Source organism: Grammomys surdaster, unplaced genomic scaffold, assembly GCF_004785775.1.
Source record: "Grammomys surdaster isolate TR1022 unplaced genomic scaffold, NIH_TR_1.0 132, whole genome shotgun sequence".
NCBI lineage: Eukaryota > Metazoa > Chordata > Mammalia > Rodentia > Muridae > Grammomys > Grammomys surdaster.
The window spans coordinates 3,796,597-3,817,101 of record NW_021604590.1 but is presented as its reverse complement, the minus strand read 5'-3'; the positions used below and the strand labels follow the sequence as shown (position 1 = coordinate 3,817,101).

The 20,505-nt window shown below is 43.1% G+C and overlaps 1 protein-coding gene across 7 annotated transcripts in view; it reads left to right on the top strand.

Moving 5' to 3' along the window:
- Epb41l3 (erythrocyte membrane protein band 4.1 like 3) overlaps positions 1–20,505 on the top strand; it is a 128,040-nt gene that overhangs the window by 41,248 nt on the left and 66,287 nt on the right. For all 7 annotated transcript variants that reach the window (XM_028762186.1, XM_028762181.1, XM_028762184.1 and 4 more), the window contains exons 2-3: positions 6,573–6,775; positions 8,437–8,634. In XM_028762186.1, the coding sequence (XP_028618019.1) occupies positions 6,584–6,775; positions 8,437–8,634 (390 nt within the window). In that variant the 5' untranslated portion in view covers positions 6,573–6,583. The remainder of the gene's footprint in view (positions 1–6,572; positions 6,776–8,436; positions 8,635–20,505) is intronic.

The window sequence follows — 20,505 nt, the reverse complement described above, 5'->3', positions numbered from 1 at the left end:
ATTAAGAAGCATTACATTTTTAAAGGTTTGTTACAGTGTGTCTCTCATACCCTTGAAAGCTCTATTTTATAAAAGGTCATCAAATTGCAGCTGAGGTGTTCATTCACTCTATTGTTCGTGTAGGGCTGGAAACAGTAAAATGCCCAAGAAAGGTTTGACAGCACTATACATGTTTATTTTGAAGTATGGAGTTCTGTGATTCGTGTAGTATATGATAGACAAGTTAGGGTATATTCATAGGTAGAGAAAAATGATGGTGTGTTATTTTTTATTTAAAAAACTTGTAGGTGGTTGTTGAACTCTATTCATTTTGCACTTTGCTTCCATTTTCTATTCCTGTGAGAAAACACTGTGTCCAAAAGCAACTTGAAGGGGGAAAGGGTTTATTTCAGGTTTCTATTCTGCATCACAGCTTATCACCAAAGGAAGTCAGAGCAGGGACTCAAACAGGGCAGCAGCCCGGAGGCAGGAGCTGGTGCAGAGGCCATGGAGGGGTGCTGCTGACTGACTTGTTCCTAATGGCTTTTTCAGCCTGCTTTCTTATAGCACCCAGGACCACCTGCCCAAGATGACACCACTCACTGTGAGCTGGTCACTCCTATATTAATCATTAAAGTTTGCTGTAGGATTGTCCACAGGTCAATCTCATGGGGCTTTTTCTCATGTGAGGCTCCCTCCTTCTAAATGGCTGTAGGCTGTATGACATTAACATAAACACTAGCCAGCATTCTGGTTCTCTGCCCTGGAGACGAGTCTTAGAATTAATGACAAAGCAAGGAATAGATTCATAACTAGAATTACAACATTGGCATCAACACTGAATTATTTCATTAAATTTCCCTCTTATGTTTCATGTTGAGCTAGTCTAGAGACTGGTGTCGAGTTTGGGAAGACTCCTGTTTTGACACACAGTTAAGAGTTTCTGTGTTTGTACACTGTATGCACATGTACACGTGTGTACATGTGTGGCGTATTGTATGTGTTGTAGTGCACACACGCGTGTAGAGATCAGAGGTTGACTGTAGGTGTCTTCCTGTCACGTTAGACCTTATTTTCTGAGACAGGATCTCTCACAGAACCTGGGACTCTCTGATTGAGCCAGGCCAGCGAGTGTGTAAGCTCCAGGGACCTGCCTATCCCTGTCGACCCAGTAATGGGGTTAATATGTCACCACAGCTGACTTTTTACATGGTTGCTGGGGTTCTGACTCAAGTATTGTACTTCCTTTCACAACCAACAATTCATGGTGTTATAGCTGCACTCTCCTTACTTGGTAGCTTTTTAACTACGTTTACGCCCCATAGAGTTGAGAGAGATCTGCGGTATAAATTGCCCTTCTTGAAATGCTCCTGTGTTGAAAAGGTAAAAAACAAAAACAAAAACCAGAAACCGTGAAGTCCATGAGAGGTACACTGCATTGCAGAAGACTAAAACACATCATACGTGACACTTGAGTTGCTGACAGTTATTCTCATAGATAATATCCATGGAGATTATCAAGAAAAATGGATAGAAACATTTCTACCTTAAAATGAGGTTCTAGACTTCTAACCGTTCATAGTTTATCTGCCTTAAATTTTCTATTATGTGTAGTGTATGCATGTGTGTACAAGTGTGTATGTGCATGTGTGTTTGCTTGCTACAGCACACGGGTAGAGGTCAGAAGATAACTCTGAGGAGTCCTTCTACCATGTGGGTTTTAGAAGTTGAACTCAGGCCTTGTTGGTTTGTTGGCAAGTGCCCTTACCTGCTGGGCCATCTTGCCTGTCAGTCAGCAAGAGTTCTTACCTGTTAGGTCATCTTGACTTTCCTTAGTAACAAAATTGATATCCAATTATTAAGTTATAGCTGCCATTTGCTCAACCACTCATAATAACATGCCAAACAAATCCCAAATATGATATTCATAAAACATAATAAAAAGGCCTTAATGATAACTCCAAGTTATTTTGGTAATATGAACATGATTTATACGTAAGAACTATCTTGGTATAGGAAAATAGAGCTTTATTTATAACACTCCTTTCCCATTGTCATTTATGATTTTTCTATACTCATGACTTAGCGACTGGTGTTTTGTTCATGGCTTACAAGGGATTCTGTGAAATAGCTGAACCTTTTCCTCTGATTCCTTGAGAAGGTTTTCATTCTATTGGCAAAAGCATCATTGTGCAGAGACCAGTGGCCTCCCAGTGGGCCATGCTTCTCACTTCATAGTGGGAAACACAAAGGTTTCTTTTCTCAGATTTCCCAGATGTATATATGTAATTTTTATTCTCTATATAATTCTTCTCTTCTCAGGTTCTTCAGTTCAGAAACTGAAGTGACTTTATTTAACCACAAAACAAAAAATTTATATAAACCCTTGAGAGACTTCCCCAAAGATTAAGTATGTATACCTAAGAATATAAGAAATTGGGTTTGCAAATAGTTGCTGCAGTAACATATCCTTGCTTGTATCTTGCTGCTGAGGACATTGGGGCATAAGTATGGATGGCTCTCCCTCTGAAATATATAGATGGAATTTCTAGATAGCAGAGAATTACTACAAAATTGGGGAGTTGCAGAGAGGAAACTCTTAAGACACAGAACAGCTGTGTGACCAGAGAGAGGTTCTCTGTCAACATTCTTAACTACTTAAGAGTGAGAAAAAAAACAAGTCTTCATGTCTCTGAAGCCTCGATGCAGAAGACTGAAATGATTTAGACACTTAAAGAGAGCCCCTTTTGTGTGGGTGAGAGTAAACAGTGGCCACCAGGCAGGGAGTTGGGTCCTGGACATTGATGTTAAAACCATAGCAGCTAGGAATTTAGATTTATTTCACTTGTGTGCACTGGGAAGGGGTGAAAGGGCTTCCACAGTGTGTCATAAATCAGGTTTATGTTTTATGAAGATTGAACAGTCAAGCAGCAATGGGTCTGGGAAGATCAATTTGAGGTTTAAAAAAAATAGAATTAGTAGAAAAATAATGGGGCTCCGGTACTGGCAGGGAACCAGTTCCAGGTGGATTCCAAAAATAGAACCACAATTTTTTTTGTATTAGATAAATAAGATAACGGAAATAGCAGGTTTCTGAGATTCTGACTTGAGGAAAACAACATTGCCATCTCCGAGGCAAGGGAGAAGGGGGATGCGGGAAAGAGGCTTTAGTAGAGAGATCAAGAAAGGCTTCCTTAGTGTTGGAAGTGGGAGGCTTGATCCCAGCTCCCAGCACAGAGCGGAGAGCTAAGCTGGAGATGGGAACATGTAACCATTGTCTTACAGGAAAGCATGCTATGTGCTTAGAGAAAACTCGAAGAGGCAAGAAGGTGCAGACTAGAGTTCCCTGATTGGACTGGATATAGGACTGGGCTGGAGGAGCAGCTTGCAGCTTAGAAGAGGAACCAAGTCAGGAAGAGAGTGAATGGTGTGTCCTGAACCCCAAGACCAACATGTGTTGGTGTGTAGAACAGTCCAATAACGGGGGCATCTTACTCAGTCAGGGCTGCCAAGGATTCAGATGAGGAACAGGCCCAAGCTGATGGTTGGATATGGTGTCTGCCAGTATGAAGTCAGCAGCTAGTATGAGGTGTGGGAAGAAAAAGAGGGAGCAAGGAAGATAGAAACATGCTGGTAGCTGAAGGGGGTGCAGGATCTGCCTTCTGTGTAGTAGAGTAGCTGCAGGTGTGAATGCTAAAATGCAAACAAAGAAGACACAGTAGTATCTCAGAATCACCTGAAACGGGGAGGCTCTCGTGTTTTTATTCCTTGAGAACTCGACACAATGTATCCAGGCATCCTTATGAGTTCCTCTGAGATCCCCCTTTCCTACCTGTTCAACACTGTGTCTTGTGCTACTTAAATACTTGCGTGTGGGGCCATCCCCTGGAGCTTGGCTAACCTGCCAGGAATCACACCCTCAGAGAGCACTCAGTTTTCCTTTGCTAGCAGTGTTCAGCTACCAATAGCTCCCCACTTACGGGTGGGATTTGGTGCTCTCCTCTTGACTCCACACGGGTTTTGTCTGTGTGGCTTGAGCTTGCACAGGTTCTGTGTGCACTGTTGTGACTGCTGTAAGTTCATATGTGCAACTTCCCTGCTATGTCTAGAGAATACCCTTGTGTTTGCCCAACTCTGCTGGCTCTTAGCATCTCTCTGTCTCTTCTTCCTCAGTGAGCCATGTGAGGAGAATGTCTGAAATAGACATTCCATTTAGGGCTGAGCATTCTGAACTATCACTTTTATTTCCCCCTTGACCAGCTGTGGATCAATGTGTTAATCATCATCTATTTTTAAAAATAGCCTCCCTGATGAAGTTTGTAGATGCACTAATCTGTAGGTAGGTTTAAGGATAAGTTATCAGGACTCTGTCTATTACTATGCCCATTTAACAGAATGGTAATATTAGGTTCTCCTTATAGCCCATAACTTACCTAGCCATAGGGTTTTGGCCCAGCAATGGTGTCTAATACATATTTTCAGTTGTCTTAATGTTCAAACTTGATTCTGTCATCACGTACTAAAGCTAGTGGAGGAATGGTGGTTGAGCTAAGACCTTCAGGAGGAAATGGATTTTACCTTACCTGGTGCAGTCCTGGGGACTAGAAGGAGGCATGCTATGTTGTAATTGCTGTGAAACCACACTAGCTGTTTTATATCTGGACCTCAGTGTCAATAGTCAGATGAATTGACTACTAAAATCATCTCTCACCTTCCCAAGCCTGAAATCCACATGGGATCAGAATTCTGCCATGTTAACCTTCCCCCACCTTCCCACACATACACACACACACAATTTCTTGGTACTCAAACCAGCTTCCAGAATAAGCAGACCAAGGAAAGGTAATATTTGCTTTCAAGATGTGTTTAAAGAGCTTTCAAAGTGTGATAGGCGGGGTCAGGGGAGGTTAGCTCATAGTCTTATTCCGGGTTTGATATTTACGTTGCTTAGGGTAGCTCAGCACATGCCAAGTTGATATGTCTTCTTTTCAACAAGAGGAATAGGTGACTGAGAGAAGGAACCCTACGTAAAGAACATACTTAGAGCACTGATTGGTGTTTGGTGATGTCTCTTTACCGAGATAGTTAAATTATTAAATGATGTGTTTGCTGCACAGTGACAAGTCAGAGCGCATAATCCCATATCATACCAGTACACCTGTCATTTATTTAAGGAATTACACTAGCTCTTTGCTCAGAATATTTTCTTTTTTATAAGGGGGAATGAGAATTGGGGAAAGAAATTATAAAAGATACATTGTCTTTGAGTATTTACCATACATATAACAAATTACACAAAAGGTCAGGTGTGCCTGGCATAGCACCTCTTACTGTGTTCAGCAAGAATATGCTTTAAGATATTGGGCATATCTGCAAGAAAGAGACAGAGATGGCTGCGGAAATCTGTTGTTGAGGTTTGAACATGCTCAGCCTTCTTCTCATTTGGCATATGTAGAAACAGAGGCGCAGAATTCTAGTATGACCTAGAACTCCGTTACAAGATGGTAGTTTTGTGCCCCCAAGATGTGTTGTTAGGGTGTAGTAATGTGAGATTTCACATGAGATATGATGCAGTCATTTTCTAGTGCTCGCATGTAGTAGTAGGGACCCAGGAAAGGCAAGGGACCAAGGGAGAGGGGAATACAGGCTGCCTCCAACCCCAGCTACCACAGGAAAGATGCTGTGGGGAATACACGCAGGGACGCATGCTGGAGATGTGAAGGTCCCTGTATATTTGTATATTTAAATTCAAAAGGAAACTGCGAAACTAGCCAAAAACAAGTAGAAAAGACATTTGTTGTTTCTGCAGGAATCCACAGATTCAGGGGTAGGAGAGTCCAGTGGAATATTTTATTTTGTAGATCATCCTTCCCAGGCATTAGAAAAACATGCTTATTCAGCAGACGTTCTCTCTTCATCTGCTGTCCTAGTTAGTGTGGTATTTAATTTTATTTTTATTTTATTTTATTTGTTTTGTGGCCACAGTCTATTATGAAGAGACACTGTTGATCATTACAGATTAGTTTTTAGTGTGTGTTTGTCCCAGTTAGGGTTACTGTTGCTGTGATGAGCACTGTGACCAAAAGCTAGTTGGGGAGGAAAGGGTTGATTTGGTTTACACTTCCACATCACACTTCATCACTGAAGAAGTCAGAGCAGAAATATAGAGGCAGGACCTGATGCAGATGCCATGGAGGGTGCTGCCTTCTGGCCTGCCTCTCATGGCTCACGCAGCCTGCTTTCTTATAGGATCTCCAGTCCAGGGGTGACCCCGCCCACTCTGGCCTGGGCCCTCCCCCATCAATCACCAATTAAGAAAATGCATTACAGGCTTGTCGGCAGCCTGGTGTCATGGAGATACTCTCTTAATTGAGGATGTCTTCTCCCAGGTGACTTCTCAGTGTTCCATGACTAATTTTGAGCTATTGCGAGCACGGTTCTCTGATTCTCTGGGTCCCTCTGCACAGAGCCGCCCTGGTGTGTGGTGGAGGACTGGGCTTGGCTGGGCTTCCCCTTCACCCCTTTCATACTGGCTCCTCTGGAATAGATAATTGCACCTAGTGACCAGCCCCTGCCTTGTTTTCTGGTTGCAGAACAATCCACCATGACGACCGAATCGGGATCAGACTCAGAATCCAAGCCAGACCAGGAGGCTGAGCCCCAGGAGGCAGCAGGACCTCAGGGACAAGCAGGAGCACAGCCTGGACCAGAGCCTGCTGGTGGAGACAGTGAGGAGCAGCCAGCACTAGAGCAGTTCCCTGAAGCTGCTGCGCACAGCACCCCAGTGAAGAGGGAGGTGAGCCTGAGTGTCTCTGGAGAAGGCCAGTCAGGGAACCTGGCTGAGCTGAGATGCTTGGTGTCAGCCCTAAGGGCAACCATGCTTCTCACCAGAGGGTACCAATGGTGCTGTTGATGGCTTCCAGTGAGTGGCATTCCTCAGCCTGGACTCATCCCTCCTGCCTTTGATTAAAACACATTCAGCCGACTCCTAACTGGAGATTTTTTGCCTAGATCTGGGTTTACAGGACTGGCAGACGGCAAGCTGGCAGCCCTAACTATGCCTCTGGCTGTTTTCATTTCAAGCTGTAAAGTGTGAGGGCAAAATTAATTTTCCCAGCCATTATTCTGACCCGGATGTTGCTGTCTAATTTTAAGGACTGCTTTGGTAAGGCTCCCCCCTCCCTCGTGTACATCTGTAGGTTCATTGCTGCTCCTTACACATGGCATGGGCATATATCTACGTCCTTGTGAGATGGAGCTCACCGGAAGGGTCCACACGTAGCCTGTGGAAGCTTGGTGCCATTCCCACTATTACCAAATTAAAAAAAAAAAAATCAGTAAGTACAGACACTTCCAGTCGAGAGGATAGAGGATGAGTGTAGTTAGGATGAACCACTGTAGTCTTGAAACTTCACACCTGGAATCAACATGTGTTAGAGCACTAACTTGTGGTAATAAAGGAACCGGGAGCCGGGGCGTAGCTGACCTCAGCCTTCTGAAGTGGTTGCATATGTGGAAATTTTTAGAAAACGTTTAGTGAGTGGAGACAAAGTCAGCCTGTGCGTGAACACTCTGGAACTCGGTGTTCTAACACCTGATGACATTGGATACTTGCTTACAAAGCAGGGGATCACTGCAGACCACCCAGCCACGCATCAGATTTGCACACCACCATTATCACGATTAGATAACAGAAGGTTGCAGAAACATCTGGGGAGCCATGTCCAGAGATGCCCGGGAGCTGACTCGAGGGAGTTTCATGTTCCACGAGACGTTTCTCTGCAGTAGAGAGGCTGGCCTAGAACAGAGGTAGACACTCAGAAGCAGATGAGAGCTTCACACACACCAGCTTATTACCAGAAGAGAGGCGGGTCTGGGGGATTACTTTGTATAGAGCTTTAAAGCTGCCGACTTCACTGAACCGGTTCAGAGTAGAGGCAAACATTTCAGCAGTCAGAAAATTACCGGCAAGATTAACACTCACAACCCTCTAAGTCTTAATGTTTATAAGATATCTTGTGAGTGTATGGGGGCGGTGCTAACAGGCCAGGGAATGTAGAAGCATCCGATGAATTCCGAAGACTGAGTAAAAGGAAATCCAGATGTGATTGAGTTCTTCCCCTATCCAATGCCTTTTAAATGACAGGAGTGGCTCCGCTTCTTCACTTGGTGAGATCTTGGTAGAACTGGCAAATTCTCTTTCTCTATTAAGTCTTGGGTCAGCTGAGAAAAGGGCCCAGTGGTGCGTTTAAGTGGGCGGGGTCATCTACGTATAGCTGAGCTTTGGGAATATTCGTGTCCGAGTTTCAGCCTATAGCATAGTAGTTGAGACAACTCACATCCTCTGAGAAAGGGGAACTCAACCTGTTTCTCTGAAGCTACACGCCGCCGCCGTCTGAGCAGCTCAGTATCCATTTCCTGTCTGTTATGAAAGGCGTTCATTGTTGCTGTTCACAGGTCGGTGACAAAGACCGGGACTTTGCCGCCGCAGCTGCGAAACAGCTTGAGTATCAGCAATTTGAGGACGATAAGCTCTCTCAGAGATCATCCAGCAGCAAACTCTCGCGGTCCCCGCTGAAGATTGTGAAAAGGCCTAAAAGCATGCAGTGCAAAGTGACGCTTCTGGACGGATCAGAGTACGGCTGTGAAGTGGACGTAAGTGTGTGCGCGCCTCAAAGCAGGAAACTGCTACAAAACGTGCAAGGTGACGTTTCCCAGAACCCTGGAAACTCACTCAACTGCTCTCAAAAAATTACTGCAAGTTTGCGATGTCCCAAAATGTTGTCGTCAACAGTAGTATGTGATAGTGTTTCTAAATACAGAACCAGATGGGCTGTCTTAGCGTTTCTGTGTTAAAGTGCACTTTGCTCTAATATTCAGGCTACGAACAACATTTCGTTCAACTTTACTTTTCCTCTTGGCGTCACTTAGGGCCCAGATACCCTGTGTCAATTCTTCGGATATTAGTACTTGGATGACTTAAAATGGCCGTGTCCTTTTCTTTCTAAGTAATTTCTTTTATTTTTATTTTTATTTTTATTTTATTTTATTTTATTTTATTTTTTTGATTTTTCGAGACAGGGTTTCTCTGTGTAGCCCTGGCTGTCCTGGAACTCACTCTGTAGACCAAGCTAGCCTCGAACTCTCAACTCAGAAATCTGCCTGCCTCTTCCTCCCAAGTGCTGGAATTAAGCCACCACTGCCCGGCTTCTTCTTCTTCTTTTTTTTTTTTTCAAAAAGACAAAAATCACATGTGGTAGACTTTGAGCCCGCCTCTCCAGTGTAAAATACAATCGTCTTTCTTCTTCGTTGTCTGTGGGTTCTCTCATTTCACATTCATCTGCCCCATCCCATCTTCCTCTCTGTTTTTCAAAATGTTTATTTTATTTTTAAAATTTAGTATGCTTGTGTTTGTCTGTGTAGGTATATGTGCACATGAATGCAGTACCTGCTGAGGCCACAAGAGGGAGTCATGTCCTGAGGAACTGGGGGTGGGGATTTCTGGGCATTTGTGAGCCCCAGGAATGAATGGGTCCTGGAAACTGGACTCAGGTCCTCTGGAAGAACTGTTGACCACGGAGCCCTCTCTCCAGCTTCCATCCCTTTTCCTTCAGCTTACAACGTATTGATCATTCTAGTTATATTTGGTGTAATGCTTTTTTTTTTTTTTTTTTGCAACAGAACATTTAAATTTATTTCAGAGTTAGTGTCATCTTGATGAAAATAAAAGATGGATTGCTAAGTTATTTCGGATTGCAGGAACATAGAAAGTTAGATCCTAACATTCAGTAAAGTTACTTTGTCATATGCTGCTGTATAGAGAATTTATTCATATACAAGTTAGTGGGCTGCTGCAGTGTGTATCCGGTACCCAGAATTCTGCTAAGCACAGATCTGTTTTCTTATATTTTGGTAGCTCCGATTTTGAATAGTTTTTTTTTTCCAGTCAATGTGTATAGTTGTTGACTTGGATGTTAATTGTGGGGTGGGCTCGAATGGTCAATCTGTAGATAGGTTTTCCCGTGTGGCTCAGAGGAGGACTTCTGCAGCCTCATGAGAGACCAGACTTGAACTGTGAGGATCCATGTCATGGAAAAATTTGCCATAAGACACTTCTTGCTTAGCTTTGATTGCATTTATATCATAGAATGAATGAGTCGCTTTATAGTCTTCTGGTCATTGCTGTGAGTTTTCTATGAAAGAGTCTAGATGGAGAAAATTTCATCTTTGGACATAATTGCCTTGGGGATGTGTCTTCGTTAGGGTTTCACTGTGAACACACACCATGACCAAGGCAACTCTTATAAGGACAACATTTAATTGGGGCTGGCTTACAGGTTTAGAGGTTCAGTCTATTATCATCAAGGCAGGAACATGGCACCATCCAGGCAGGCATGATGCAGGAGGAGATGAGAGTTCTACATCTTCATCTGAAGGCTGCTAGCAGAATACCGGCTTCCAGGCAGCTAGGATGAGGGTCTTAAAGACCACACCCATAGTGATGCACTTGCTCCAATAAGGCCACACCTCGAAATAGTGCTACTTCCTGAGCCAAGCATGTTCAAATCACTACAGGATGACATAAAACATTTATTATTTTGTCAATTTAATATATACCCAGTGCTTTGGCTTCCTTATAGATGATATGACTTTGAGTGTAGAATCTTTATTTGATGGTCTATTGTTTCTTTAGTATTCCTGTGATCATTTTGAGTGACATTTCAATGTTGGCCTTTCATGGCATTATAAATTGAAAACATTTCTAAGCATACATTTTAAACGAAATTTTTTTCTTACAATGTATTTTTATAATGCTTTCCCCATCCCTCTTCCCAGATATTCCACCTCCCACCTAACTTTATGTGTTCTCTCTCTCTCTCTCTCTCTCTCTCTCTCTCTCTCAAACAAAAACAAATAAAACACACATAATTTAAAAAACACACACAAAAACAAAAATCAAAATATAAAAGCAAAAAACCGAGAAGACAGAAATGCCCTAACAAAGCGAACTGTTACAAAAAGTCTACAATAATACCCTGGAGTTTGTTTTGTGTTGACCAGCTACTCCAGGCCAAGCTGCCTGCTCTCAAATGCCATTGTTATACCTAGTGAGAAATCACTGGGGAAAAAAAAGTATCTTTTTTTTTTAATCTTATATAGCAGGTATAGTTCAGATGTTCTTGGTTAGTGCAGAGACCTCCTCTGCTTCTCCTTCTCAGTGCTGGGACCACATCTAGCTTGAACCAGTGCAGGCCCTGTGCATGCTGCTGTAGTCATTGAGAATTTATGTCTGTCTATCCTGTTGAGGCTGGAAGGCACCGTTTCCTTGAAATCATTCACCTCTGACTCTTAGAATTTCTGATCTCCTCTCCCCGGAGATTCCTGAGCCTTACAGAAAAGGATTTGACGAAGACATCCCATTTGGGAGTCTTTTTTTTTTTTGCCATGTTCTTTTATCACAATAATAGTTTTAATTTTCTCGATGGACCCGTGGCTTATCTAGTTCCAGGTTCTTGGCCATTTAGCAGTGGCAATGGTATGAGCTCCATTCCATGGAGTGGGCTTTAAATCTAGTCAACAAGTGGTTGGTTATCCGTATAATACTTGTGCTGTATTATACCAGTATATCCTGCAGCAGTTCACTGTTGAAGGCTGCAGGATTTGTATCTGGGTTAGTGATTTCCTTTCTCCTCTCTCTGGTAGCATGCAGGGTCTCTTCCAGCACTGTGAACGATAGTCAGTAGATGTAAAGCCTGCAACTGGATACCGTCTATTTCATATTCAATGAGATATTTGAGTGTGGTCTTAATAGCCTTTTATATTTTGGGGATTTCTATAAGCTATTTGTTATCTTGATGTTTAGGTTTTGGATTTTTTGTGTTGTTTGTTGTTGTTGTTGTTTTAGTTCTTTAAATAGTTTAGACACTAGCCCTCTGTCAGATCATAATCTGTATCAGATGTATAATTAGTAAAGATCATTTTCCCACTCTGCAGGCTGCCACTTTGTCCACATGATGGCTTCCTTTGTCATACAGCTGTCTAGCTTTATGAGGTCCCATTTATTAATTGTTGTTCTCAGTGCCTGTGCCATTGGCCTATGCTTGTGATACTGTGTCTATTCAGAAAGCCCTTTCCTGATCCAGTGAGTTCAAAACTATTCTCCGTTTTTGTGTTCTGTCCAATTCTATCTTGATTCGTTTGGAATTGAACTTTTGCAGGGTCTTAGTGTATTCTGGTCTTCTACAGGCAGCTGTCCACTGAGCACACCTTTTTGATATAAAAATGTCTGCAGCAGAACAGTTGCAACTTTCATAATAGGTATAATAAGAAAGAGTGTGTTCACTACCAACCGCTTTCTGGGGATGACAGAGAGTGGACGTGGTCAAGTTCATGGGATTCGTTCACCGGTGCTTGGTCGAGTCAGAAATGATGGCGAATCAGCATGCCGTTTCTCTGGGTTAGAGGGACACTTCCTGATGATTCCTTCTGAGTTTGATGTAGCCTGATCCTAGGAAGCAGTTCTCTGAGATCTGTCTTATAATGATAATAAGAGAAATGGAATCTGATACAAGCTTTTTTTTTAATCAGAGAACTTTAGAAGAGGGTGATCGGAAACTTCTCAAGAAGGACTGGAACATTTGTTTGCATTGAGCATGAGACCTCAGAGGGCCTAGGTGACTTATTCTCAAGGACATAAAGAAGTCCTGTTGGAAAGTTCTCAGAAGGTGGAAAGGTTTGCAGAAAGCTAACTTAAAGACATAGGCATAGGAGTCTATCTTCAGAGAATTTTTAAATGTTAATCTTGGTGTTAGTATAAGTTCGCACTCAGTGACGTCACATTCAAGCGCCAGACGACTGCTACATCGTTGCCGAGGCAACCAAGATAACACTCCCACAATTCACCTGGCTACTTCACCTGTACCTGGGAAGAAGAGCTATGTCATCGTCTATATAAATATAAGGAGCTTCCCCGACTTCGCCCTGCCCTCTCCTCACCTCTCCTTTCCCCTCCCTTCCCCTCCCCTCTTCTTTCTTCTTCTCTCTGCCATTCTTCCCGTTTCTCTCACCTGCCCTCCGCCCTAAATAAACCCTCTTCCCATGGAACCGGCTGGTCTCTTGTGTGTCTGTCTAAGCTGCACGCCATGTGGAGGCATCTCCCTGAGGGACATGGACGGTATAGCACAGAATAGAGTTTATTCAGGGCATGGGGAGGGGAGCCAGGAGGGTAGTAGAGGCAGAGAGAGAGAGAGAGCAGAGAGGTAGAGGCCGGCCATGACCACGTGAAGAGAAGGGGAAGGGAAGGGGGAGAGGGCAGAGGAGAACCTGCAGGCAAGGGGTCAAGGGTCCAAGAGAGAGAGGAGGGCCAAGCAGCCCCTTTTATAGTGGGCAGGCCTACCTGGCTGTTGCCAGGTAACTGTGGAGGTGGAGTTTAGACAGAATACTAACACTTGTGTTAGGTTATTCACGGTCAGCCCTTAACTGAAAGGAGCTTGGGGAAATTTAGAGAGGAGAATTTAGAGAGGCCACGTTTGCCTCAGACAGGTTCCAACCTCCTTCCTTGTGGTGGAATGAAAGGCACACAATCCTCAGGGAGAAAAACAGCATCACCTCCCTGTTTCCCCAAGATGTATAGTTGCAGGGAATTTAGAACAAAAGACAGAAGCAAATACTCCATGCACTTAATAAAGTGTTGGGTTTTTTTCCCTTTTTTTTAATTGGATATTTTACTTACAGTTCAGATGTTATCCCCTTACCCCATCCTCCCCTCCCACCCAGGAACCCCTATCCCATCGCCTCTCCTCCTGCTTCTCTTTGGATGTGCCCCTACCTACCACCCCCCCACACAGCATCTAGCCTTCATGGGATCAAGGATCTCCTCTCCCACCTAAGCCCGACAGGGCCATCCTCCCTAACATATACAGCCTTAATGAAATTATGTCTTTCCTCATAGCTAACTTAATGCTGCCATCATTTCAGCAGAATGAACAAGGTTCAGCTGTGTCACAGCTTAATTCTGAGGCCTTTCTGTCACCTACAGAAGGCCCTTGACTATACACACACACATATGGACACATACACGTGTATGAATGCACACATATGCACACACATATCACATGTGCATGCACACACACACACACACACACATACTTGAATGTCTTGAACCTTTTTTCTTTTGAAGCCATAAGGTTTTATTTTCCCTTTTTCAGCAGTTCTACGGTGGGAAGAGAACCAGAACTAGAGAACCAGAGGAAGGGAAGTATAAGAAGCATTTCTCTGATACCATGACTGAACTCTCGTTTTCAGAGCATGCCCCATGTCTTGATGCTCGTGTTTGCAAATTCGTTAAGCTTCCTCATGATCGTTGTCTTACATCCTTGTGGTGTGCAGTGGTTTTCCACTTGAGAGGTCTTTGCCTCTGTCATTTTTTTTCCAGGCATTTTGCTTGACTACTTGCAGTATAGAAAAAGGTCATCCAGGCAATGTAGCGTGATATGTGTTTGTGGAGTGCTTATATGCCTCCAAATTTTTATATATGCCAACAAAACTATGAACATAATTCACATCATATTCTTGACTCCTAGAACACGCATGACTTCCCATACCAGTCTCTTGTCTTTGTTGACATTTGAAAGAGAAATGTCCCATCCCATACAGCGCAGGGCACACAGTCCTCATCTCAGTGTTTGTTTGCTATCCTGTTGCTTCTATGTGAGGCAGACAGCTTTGCCTTTTCACTGATGAATGTGCAACATTCCCCAGTGACCGTCTAGTAAGACATTAGCTGTATCCTATGTATGGACCATTCTTATCTCATGTGACCTTGGCTTTAGAAAAATAACTTATTCCTGATCTCAATTTGGATTCTGTATTTCATAATCTACTCACCTGGTGCTTGGCTAAGATATTTGAAATATTATACAGTGTAGCTTGCTTTGCATTCCACTAAGGTTCCTGCAAGTGGATTGACAAGGGTATCCAGGCTTCTGACACTTTGGCTGGATGTGGTACTGTGGAAATGGTTTGTGGTACATTCATACCCATCCTGGGACATATCCAGCTCTTGGACAACAGATGAGACATGCCCAGAAAAATTATTGAAAAAGCGGTTTTGGGAGGTTTCTGTTGGAAGAGTTATTGAAAAGGTCCTAGCGCCTTCCTCTCCCCATTTGAATTCCCAGTTTACTTAGCCTGTCAATTATTTTGAGGAAGGCAGTGAGACTGGAGCCCAGGTATATCCATTCTAGATTCATATCCCAGGAAAAGACACCTTTGAGCCAGCCACACTGGAGAAAGAATTGAATCCAGAGTGGAACAAATCAAATATCGCCTGTGAAAGGTTTAGCTGCCCATGGTCTGTCTCTGTGATCATTTGATTGTCTTGTTTCGTCCTCTTTACCTAGGGAGATATGGCTGGAAGAAATGATTCAATATCTAAAAGCCTCTCTATTTCCATGGGTTATGTGAAAAAAAAAAAGACAACATCTCTTGACCATTTCAGTCTCTAGACAGTGACAGAATCACCTTCATTCACAAGTTGACTCAGATGCTTATTACCTTTCTTGAATTACCAGAAACATAAATACAAAATATGAAACATGACATCTTCACAACCTGCACAAATATTGTTCTTTCAAGAAAACCTACAAATCAGAGATCCCATTCTGTGTAACTGGCGATTCCGTCGTCTGCTGTAATAATGGGCTCTTCTCGATGGAATGGCTTATCGAGTCACACGTCCGTCTCATGCTCTGACCTAATGACCTCATCCTGCAGCAGCAATTTCCTGTATGACAAATGACCCACTCCCAGACTCTGGAGGATGGGAGGACGTTGGTTCACTTTTTTTCTTCACAGGAACATCGCACACTGGATGGTTACTGTCTCTTGTACCTGAGAGAGATGCCGTGAGGTCTTCCCCGAGGCGTTGAGAATTGTTGGCATTAAGATTTTGTGGTGACAGACTTCCTTAGTAAAATAGTTAAACCTATTCTCCTAGTATTCATTTTTTTAAATTAATAATCTTTAGTAGTCCATTGTGAGTGTGGTCATGGCCCATTAAACCCTCTAAAGAATATTAATGCTAAAAAGGTGAGCATATATTTAGAGAAATAGGAGCTGTAAAACCGTCTTTGTCACCTGTTTTATAGGCTGTGTATGGAAAGCTAACTAGATTCTGAGAGCTTGAGCACTTATGTCATTAGGTGATGGGTAGTATATTAAATATTATTAAGGAATACTGACTGATTAGGTGATGGGCAATACATTAAATATTACAAAAGAAAACTCACTAAGTATTTCAGTATTTACTCAAGCTACCAAATTGTATTAATGTATGTGTGCCGGTTTATATATGTGGATTTGTTGTATATGTATGTGTACATGTGTGTATATGTGTAAGCCAGGATCCTCCTGTCTTAACACAGTTCTTGGTAGTTTTAATATCAATTCTGGGGGATCGAACTCTGGTCCTTGGGCTTTTGCAGCAAACCCTTTTCTAACTGATCCGTGTAGTTAGCCCTCATTTCCAAGTGATAATTTGTTAACACTGTGTTACTAAGTCATTGTTTGCTTTTTTTTTTTTTTTTTTTCTTTTTTGGTTCCACACTAACAAACTTGTTCCGTCTACGATTACCACAGCACCATGCCTGGTTCAATGCTATTTGTTTGTCCCCACCCCATCCCACCTCCAGGCATCATATGCCGACTTCCTTCTTTACTGAAGATCTAAGAGTTCAAGTCTTCCTTTGTATTTTCTGTCTAGCTTGCTAGCTCATGTCTTTCCGTATCTTTCCCATCCTTGTGGCTGAGAGCTGTCACATGTCCCCCCAGAGAAATCCTTAGTGGCAGTGACATGATCACCGCAGTCCCCAGGAGATGCCGACATAGCCATGTGTGGTTGCCTTGGACCCCTGGGTGCTCTTGGTTCCAGCCTCACATAAAAGCCAGCCTGGTTCCCTATGGCACGTCTCACAGAAGACAGAAGCAGAGAGCACACCTGCTACCTCTGCCTGCACACATCTCCCTGCACACCGCTCTAAGTTGAGTCCAGGCCCTTCCTTGCTTGAATCCCAGGGAGGGCTTTAGTCCAGAGTGCCTTTTGTTGCTTTTCTCAGGGAAGTCTTCCTAGCATGGTGGGCTGCAGCCATGCTGTGCATGGACACCAGAGCCTCTCATCTGTGGAGGTTTATGTGCTCCGTGACCCTAGGACAAGTGCAGCTGCCGCCGTCAGCTGTTCCAGATTCCTGCCTAGCAGCATGTCTATACTTAGAGATTCCAAACCTTCTTCAGTGACAGTGGCGGGAGTCCACTAAGATTGTCTATCCTCACACACAGTGATGCATCGTGCAGAGTGAGTGCTGGTACCTTAAGTATTCAAATAGTGCACCTTCTCTATTTGCCTGAGTATATTAGCCTATGCTAACTTTACAAAGGCTTTAATAATAGGGCATGTTTCTTAGGGCACGCTTTGTTCCAGTCACTACCAAATTGTCGAGTGGATGCTGCAAGCTTAAAATTGAGTTTGTCTTCACCATAGAAACAAACAGTTTTATCTACGAGAACCACTGGACATAACTGTGGCCTTGCATTGTTTCTCGGCTTGGAAAACAGGCTCAGAGAAGTTAACATCGTGCCCGAGAAAACATGATCTGGAAGGTAGAGAGGAACAAGAATCCGAACATCATTCCTCTGACCCAAAGGTTCTACAATCCTCTCACTGAAAAGGTGCAAAGCCTACATCAGGAAAAGATGTCAAGCAAAGCGTAGGATTTGCCTTCAGCTTGGACTTGGGGAACTCTACTTGAAAGGAAAAGAGGGAGGATTTTTCTATGGGGTGTACCAGTGGTCTCTCAAGAAGAAACAGACTTGGGGGCATGTTGACCACACAAGCATCAGGGCCTGAGTTCAGTTGCCCAGAATGCATGTAAAGAGCTGTGTGTGGCACGGATCTCAGTGTGGAGGAGGGGTGTAAAGTTGGGAGGGTCCCAAGAGCTCACTAGCCAGGCAGTCTAGCTCCATCAGAGAGCCTCGGGCTCAGTGAGAGACCTTGTCTCAATAAAATAAGGTGGTGAGCAATTAAGGGGGGCATTTGGCATCAACTTCTGGCCTCCATGTGGGCATACACACAAACACACATAACACAAAAGAAACAGATTGTTGGTCACTTACTCTTATTTAAATTCTGTAAGCACGTAATTTCAAAAGTAATCATTTTTAAAATTTTTTCTTGTTAATATCGTAAGTATATCTTGAGAAAAGGAAGAAAGGCTCCTAAAATCCCTCTTGCCTTCTAAAAGAGGACACCTCTTTGTCCCCTTCCTATGGCTGGGAGATGTAATGGGCCGCATAGCAAGTCCTTTCTCTTGAAAAGCTGGGAGCTGAGAGTGGATTCCTTTAGACTTATCTGAGCAGGCGAGCTGAGATTCTGAACAGAACCCGTTCAAGAGTGTAATGTCACGGGACAGTCTCCCAGTATTTCTTAAAGCTTATTTCTGAAAATGAGTGGCCAGCTCCAATATTGACCATTTTCAGAGCTCTTGAGGATGGACTGGGGTGAGCAGAGCTAGGAAACACTGCCTTTTGTTCTCATTGAGAAGAGGAAGATGGGTGGAGAGATGATATGTATAAAGATCTCCAGCCCTTGTGTGGAGCAAGGTTCAAGACTCCACTCAGCCTATATCCATCTTTGGGTGAAACCAACCATATCAGGCAAATTCTGTACTTATCGCTCGGAATTTCTCATCAAGCCTGGGGTTCCCCAACCTTGCCTTCCCGAGAGGAACACATCACCACAGAGTGATTTCCTTTTCAATTTTCCAGTCAATTGCCAGTTCATTTCATAATCCCAGCATTTCCCCCACAAAAGACAGGTTAGTACTTTACCAGATTGTCACTGAGTATGTAAGTCAATGGCCTAGCTTTTCATGGGCACATGCTTGGCCCTTCAGGACGTGTGGGAAGTTGGCCTGTGGGCATTAGCTACAAGATGAAGATAAGTCTTTGCACTGATGGAAACTCACCTGGTAGTGACGGTGCTTACCTCTTCAGCTTCATTCTCCTCCATTATTTCATGGCCCCAAATCATGCTCCTTACCTGTAATCTCTGACCACGTAAATCTACTCTAATGTTCCCCTCGCATTTGAAAATGTTTCCAAACCAATAGCCCCACTTTTCCTTTCGCAATAAAAAACTGAAAAGAGTGGTACCCTGTAATTTCTTTGACCACAGTTTTGTTCTTAGAAACACAGGAGGACGTGGTCCATAGGTCAGTCTCTAGATTTTTATTTGGTTCAGTGTGTGTATGTATGTGTGTGTGTGTGTGTGTGTATGTATGTGTATGTGTGTATATGTGTGTGTATGTGGGTATGTGTGTGTGTATGTGTGTGGGTGTGTGTGTGTGTTTAAATTAAACAAAATATAGATGTACATCCAGGAAAGACCCAGATAGGTATACTATTGAAGAACTTGTCATAGGAATAGTAAAATATTTACAAAGCGATTCACCTATGGATGTACATCCAGCAAAGACCCAAATAGGTAGACGATTGAAGAACCTGTCATAGGGATAGTAAAATATTTACAATGTGATTCACCCAGGCCCTGGTATGTTACACTGTGGATAATTCTGCTTCTGTGTAGAGTACACATTGGCAGTAATTAGTTTCTGAATTTGGCTCACTTGCCATATTGGAGTCCAGCATCTGATTGGCATATTAAGAGGAATAACGCGTTCTTTTTAGCTTTTATTTCAAAAGGAAAAATGGGGCTATTGGTTTGGAAACATTTTCAAACGCGAGGGAAACATTAGAGTGGATTTATGGGTACCTTGTGGCTGAACTACTCCTGTGATCTTGTTTATGTTGACAGCAGACAAAAAGGAAAGATTTGCTATGGTAACATGTTCGTCCAGTGCTGTTGGCTCTCAACTAAATAATTCATTGGGAGATGCAAAACATGTAGATGAAATAGAGGGAAAGCCCTGTTTAATGTTACGTGGTGAAATTTAATAGATTTTCCCTTCAGTTTGTTAATGGTAGCAAGGCATATTCTCTAGTTAGTATTTACTGGCAATTAAGTAAATTCTAGCAGTGGTTGGTTTGGCCCCTTATTTCAGGCTAAGGGTTTGTTTACTATAAAGCCAACCATCCTTTGGATCTGAGGCCACATCTTCATCTAAAGATTACTCATAGTTCTTGCCAGGGATTTTGTTGTTTTATGGGTTGATTCGGAAAGTGTCAGGGGGTTCATGTTGGGGGAAGGGTGTTGTTCTCAAGGTGCCTGAGAAGCCAGGGCACTTCAAGGGTCAGTCTTATTATTTAAGAAGAGTCTCTCACTGACCTGGAAATTCTCCACATATTCCTGTGAGCCTCCCGGAATCCACCTTTCTCTCCTTTCCTGGTTTCTGGAATTGGAGGTGTGACCACCAGGTATAGATTCTTAACTGGATCCTGAATATTCAGACTCAGGTCCTCAGGCTTGCAAAACAAACACTTTACTGAGGAACTACCTCCTGTCCCCTGGCTTTT